Source organism: Chiloscyllium plagiosum, chromosome 24 (assembly GCF_004010195.1).
Source record: "Chiloscyllium plagiosum isolate BGI_BamShark_2017 chromosome 24, ASM401019v2, whole genome shotgun sequence".
In the NCBI taxonomy this organism is placed as follows: domain Eukaryota; kingdom Metazoa; phylum Chordata; class Chondrichthyes; order Orectolobiformes; family Hemiscylliidae; genus Chiloscyllium; species Chiloscyllium plagiosum.
In genome coordinates, this window is record NC_057733.1 from 15066386 (window position 1) to 15072385 (window position 6000).

The 6000-nt window shown below is 42.8% G+C and overlaps 1 protein-coding gene across 3 annotated transcripts in view; it reads left to right on the forward strand.

Annotated features, from left to right (window-relative positions):
- LOC122562034 (dynein axonemal heavy chain 9-like) overlaps window positions 1-6000 on the forward strand; it is a 508505-nt gene that overhangs the window by 414645 nt on the left and 87860 nt on the right. For all 3 annotated transcript variants that reach the window (XM_043714478.1, XM_043714476.1, XM_043714477.1), the window contains one exon: window positions 2055-2248. In XM_043714478.1, coding sequence (XP_043570413.1) covers window positions 2055-2248 — 194 coding nt within the window. The remainder of the gene's footprint in view (window positions 1-2054; window positions 2249-6000) is intronic.

Sequence of the window (6000 nt, forward strand, 5' to 3'; positions counted from 1 at the left end):
GGCAAGATGGATACAAAATTGGCTGAATGGTAGGAGACAGAATGGCGAGAAAAGGCTGATTCGTTAACTGGAAGCCAGTATCCGGAGATGTACCACAGGGATCAGTGCTGGATGCCTTATTGTTTGTTGTAATATAAACAATGCAGATGATAATGTTGGGGGAATGATAAGTAAGTTTATGAATGACACAAAGATTAGCCAGGTGGTTAATAAGTGAGGAAGAAAGTCTCAGGTTACAGAAAGATATAAATGGGTTGGTCAGATGGGCAGATCAATAGCAGTTTGAATTTCCCCATGAAAAGTGTGAGGTGACGCACTTTGAAAGAAGTAACAAGACAAAGGAGCATTCAAGGGCATTGAGAAGCTCAGAGGAACAGAGGGATCTTGTGCTTAGTGAAAGGTCCCTGAAGGTCAGGACAGGTTATTAGTGTAGTTAAGGCATATGGGATACTTGCTTTATCAGTTGTAGTGTAGATTATAAGAGCAGGGAGGTTATGTTAGAGCTGAACAAAACTATGCTAGGCCACATCTGGAGTACTGGGTGCATTCTGGTCATCTCACTAGAGAAAGGGTGTAATTGTACGGGAGAGGTTACAGAAGATATTCATTAAGATGTTGCCTGGGTTGGACAATATGAAATGGAGGCTGAATAAGCTCAGGTTATTTTCCTTGGAGCAGGGAAGTTTGTGGGGGCGGGGGAGGGTCTTGATTGAATTGTATAAAATGATGAGGACAGGGTGGATAGAAAGCAGCTGTTCCGCTTCATTGAAAGTTCAATAATGACAATTGGCAGCAGGTTTTCGGGTAAAGGTTTTACACCCAGAGCATGGTGGGCATCTGGAATGCAGTGCCTGGGAGGGTCATTGAGGCACGAAACCTCAATACTTCTCTAAAAAAAAGGGCTTGGATGAGCACTTGAAAAATCAGAACATTCAAGGCCAAGTGCTGGGAAGTGGGATTCGTGTCATTAGGTTATCACAGAGTTAATGGACGAAAGGGCATCCTCTTTGACTCTTAAATGAAGAGCTGATACTCCCATGTGTTCTGCATCGCTCCCTTTGACACTATACTTGGATGTGGATATCCAGTTCAGTCAATGATGTTCAAATGAACTGCTGTTCAGATTCCAGTATGTAGAATGACTATTCCTGAAGAAGGGCTAATGCCCGAAACGTCGATTCTCCTGTTCCCTAGATGCTGCCTGACCTGCTGCGCTTTTCCAGCAACACATTTCCATCTATTCACTCAAAATACCTGACAACAAGGAGCACTCAAGGTATGCATTTGACAATCAGTCCATGGTTTTAGAAGCAAGATGCAGAGGAAAAAACACTGGCAGAGAAGACATTATAAAAAGAAGCAATGAGAATAACCTTTTGTTTCACTATAGCATTTGAGTGACATTTCCATTGTGAGGTTTAGTACACAGCAGTTATTCATAATACACATTATCTCCAGCTTTGCTTTCAAATCAACATGTAAACAATTTCTTTCCAAGTTATGTCTCATGGGTGGTTAGACCCACTGCAGATATTTCAGCAGAAATAATATCGTAATTGTTTATTACAATGATGCCTGGATGCCAGTTTCTCAATGTGAAAGTGAGTGATAAGCTTATATGTTGTAGGCAGGAGGACACCTGAGGGATAACCATTGCACTTTGATTTCAGTGGCATCAAGGGGAGGCGATGACCTAATGGACTGTTAATCCAAAAAAACCAGGTAATGTTTTGAGGACCAGGGTTTGAATCTCACAACGGCAGATGGTAGACTTTGAGTTCAATTTTTAAAAAAATGAAGAGCATGATGATGACCATGAATCCATTGCTGATTGTTGGACAAACCCATCTGGTTCAGTGATGTGAAGGGAACTGCCACCCTTCACTGGTCTGGCCAACATGTGACTGAGACATAGTTGTCTCTTAACTTCCCTCTGGGCAATTTGGGATGTGGAATAATATGTTGGATGGCAAATTCAGACACTGAGATCAATGTAATTGTGAGAAACATTAATAACTATAACTAAAAATAACTATTGTCCTTCTCCATATTAGGCATTGTCAACTATGGATGAGTTTCGAAACCTTGACCGTGATATTGAAGGCTCTGCCAAGCGATGGAAGAAGTTTGTCGAGTCTGAATGTCCAGAAAAAGAGAAGTTTCCACAAGAATGGAAGAACAAAACAACTTTACAGCAACTGTGTATGATGAGGGCATTGCGCCCTGATCGAATGACCTATGCAGTCCGGTAAAAACAAAATTTATTATTTTTCTTCATCAGGGCTCATGTTACAAACACCACATTCATTGCTCTTCATCTGATGCCAGCAGAGTTATAGTTATATTGTTTATTATAAAACTCTCGAAAGCAAACCCTTTCCTGTTCAGTTCAATCCAGTTTCATCCTATATTAACTATCCTCTTGTATTCGCTATTCATCTCCTTGGAAGAGGCAACAGGGAGGACAGGGAGCGGTTAAGTGGTCTAGAAACTTGGAATCTGAGGTTCTTGGAGGTCCTGCCAAATTTTATGTTTCACAGCCTGAGTTCCACAGCTGATGCAGTCAGATTGAGAGCTGGCCCAGCTATTGGATGGGTCAAGACAGTCCGGGTCAATGTTTGCAGGAGGTGGAAGAGAGGAGATGCAGCTGTATATTGGGGTGAGGGGAAATGGAACATCTTGTGGGTAGAAAGGAATATGATCAATGATCCAATCAGAGAGATAGAAACCTGTAAATTTGCTGCACCTTTTGGCCCTCAAGCAGTGCTGGAAATTCCCTTTTATAGAATCATAGAGATGTACAACACGGAAACAGATTCTTCGGTCCAACCCGTCCATGCCGACCAGATATCCCAACCCAATTTAGTCCCACTTGCCAGCACCCAGCCCATATCTCTCTAAACCATTCCTATCCATATACCCATCCAAATGGCTTTTAAATGTTACAACTGTACCAGCCTCCACTACATCCTCTGGCAGCTCATTCTATACCCGTGCCACTATCTGTGTGAAAAAGTTGCCCCATAGGTCTCTTTTATATCTTTCCCCTCTCACCCGAAATCTATGCCCTCCAGTTCTAGACTCTCCGGCCCCAGGGAAAAGACTTTGTCTATTTATCCTATCCATGCCCCTCATAATTTTGTAAACCTCTATAAGGTCATCCCTCAGCCTCTGAGGCTCCAGGGAAAACAGCCCCAGCCTGTTCAGCTTCTCCCTAAAGCTCAAATCCTCCAATCCTGGCAAGATCCTTGTAAATCTTTTCTGATCCCTTTCAAGTTTCACAACATCTTTCCGATAGGAAGGAGACCAGAATTGCATGCAATATTCCAACAGTGGCCTAAACAATGTCCTGTACAGCTGCAACATGACCTCCCAACTCCTGTACTCAATACTCTGACCAATATAAGAAAGCATACCAAATGATCCTTCACTATCCTATCTACCCGCGACTCCACTTTCAAGGAGCTATGAACCTGCACTCCCTATGGCCTTACCGTTAAGTGTATAAGTCCTGCTAAGATTTGCTTTCCCAAAATGCAGCACCTTGCAAACTTACTAACTGTACCTCTTACGCTCACATCCAAATCATTTATGTAAATGACAAAAAGTAGAGGACCCAACACCGATCCTTGTGGCAGTCTACTGGTCACAGGCCTCCAGTCTGAAAAACAACCCTCCACCACCACCACCCTCTGTCGTCTTTTGAGCCAGTTCTGTATCCAAATGGCTAGTTCTCCCTGTATTCCAAGAGATCTTACCTTGCTAATCAGTCTCCCATGGGGAACCGTGTCGAACGCCTTACTGAAGTCCATACAGATCACATCTACTGTTCTGATCAACTGTTTACAACTTTCTTCAGTGCACATTTTCCCAAAGTGTCTTGTATGGAAAAAGATTTCAGTCCTGACCTCCCCACCATGACCTACCTTCACTAAAGCCAGAATTGCACACTTTGGATGCAGTTTTGGTATAAACTTGACCTCGTCTATTAAAAAAAAACATGTATTTTCCTATTCTTAATAGTTTTATACTAGCTTCACTTAAATTTTCAGGTTAAATTAGTTTAAATAATTTAAAAGCTAGGAAAAGCTTAAAAGGAAGGTCATTTAAAAAAGAGTTCAAAGGAGCCTTATGAACAAAATAGTCCTTTGATCTATGGAAGGGCAGAGAGTCCCGTAAACATGGACAAAGTTGCAGACACAGGAAGGGCTTCCACCTCCAACAGTACATTATTGGGGGAGGTGACAGTCTGGTGATGTTATTGCTGGGCTTAGAGACCCTGGTAATGTTCTGGGGACTTGGGGTTAAATCCCACCATGGCAGATGATGGAATTTGAATGCAATAAAAATCTGGAATGAAGTGACCAATGATGACCGTGTAATCATTGTCGCAACAAAACCATCTGATTCAGTTATGTCCTTTAGGGAAGGAAACTGCCATCCTTAATTGGTCTGGCCTACATGTGACTCCGGACTCAAATTGATTCACTGAAATCCTTTCGTGACAGTAACGACCGTGGGTAATAAATGCTGGCCCAAACAGCAATGTCTCAGCCCGTGAATGAATAAATAAAAAAGAAAATTGGCACCTGCCCAAAATCTCCCCCCCGGCCCCCCCCCTCACCCCACCCCTCCATTGCAAGTAGGAGGGTGTGAGAAATGTGTTCAATATCAGAGAGGAATCAGTCAGAGAGGAGTAAGATCAAAAAACTTGGCCATGTTTCTCAATTTATGTGCCCAATATGCACATTTCCTCTGAAAATAACTCTCCTTCACATTGTGTTGTATTGTTTTCAAAGATTCCCGTGCAGGAAAGAGTCCATTACAACCCACTTTTGCTCAGTTCTTTAAGAGTTATAAATAAGGTCAATCACCCTACCACAGTGCTTGGAAAAGTTTCTTTTTACAGTGACCCCATTTTAATGCTTCACATTTAGTGCAGCTTGAAACGAGAATTGTTGAGTTGAGTGAGCTGTTCAAGCAACAAGGATACAGCCACAAGAAAAGAATTAAAACACTTGCCAGTCTGCAAGTTATGTTGGGGTCAGGGATTGGACTCTGCACTGATTGGGTTAGGTCATGCAATTTATGTAAATTTCTAGATATCTCAGGAGTGTAGTATCTGACTATCTAATACACAGCCACCATTGCTGTCTTGGAGGTCACAATCCCCACTGGGATTGTCGCCCAACCATTGGAGGTTGCGAGGCACTATATATAAACACCAACAAGCAAGTAATTTTTTTAATGCACAGTTCTGTCATTCTGCACTGAAACCTGGCATGTTTACGGTAGTCAGCGATAATTCTCACATTTTGGATGTATTTTCCAAAAACCTGAGGTAGAACACTGGCAGATGGTAGATATTAAACCATTACCTCAAAGGAGAACTCTCTGGTGAATTAAACTGTAGAGCGTATCAGATATGGGGAAGAAGGAGGGCAGTGGTCAGCTGCTTTATTCTGCTTCTCTTCTTCACAAATTGCCAGCAGATTTGAACAAGGAAATTGCATATTCTCATGATAATTAGCAGTACCCAGATGAGGGAAAGCAAAATTTTACTGTACTATATATCAATCCAAAGTCAGATGGTGAGGTGCGAAGTTAGAATCTGATACTTTTATGAATATGTTTCTTCATAATAGGTTAATTCACAGGACTCAAAGCCCTCCACTTCTTCCTTTCCTGCCGTACCAACCAATACCCTTCCACTGACACCCTCCTTCGACTGACTGAACTGGTCCTCACCCTGACAAACGTCTCTTTCCAATCCTCCCATTTCCTCCAAACCAAAGGAGTAGCCATGGGCACTCGCATGGGCCCCAGCTATGCCTGCCTCATCGTAGGATATGTGGAACAGTCCATCTTCCGCAGCTACACTGGCACCAGCCCCCACCTTTTCCTCCACTACATCGATGACTGAATCGGCGCTGCCTCGTGCTCCCACGAGGACGTTGAACAGTTCATCCACTTTACCAACACCTTCCACCCCGACCTCAA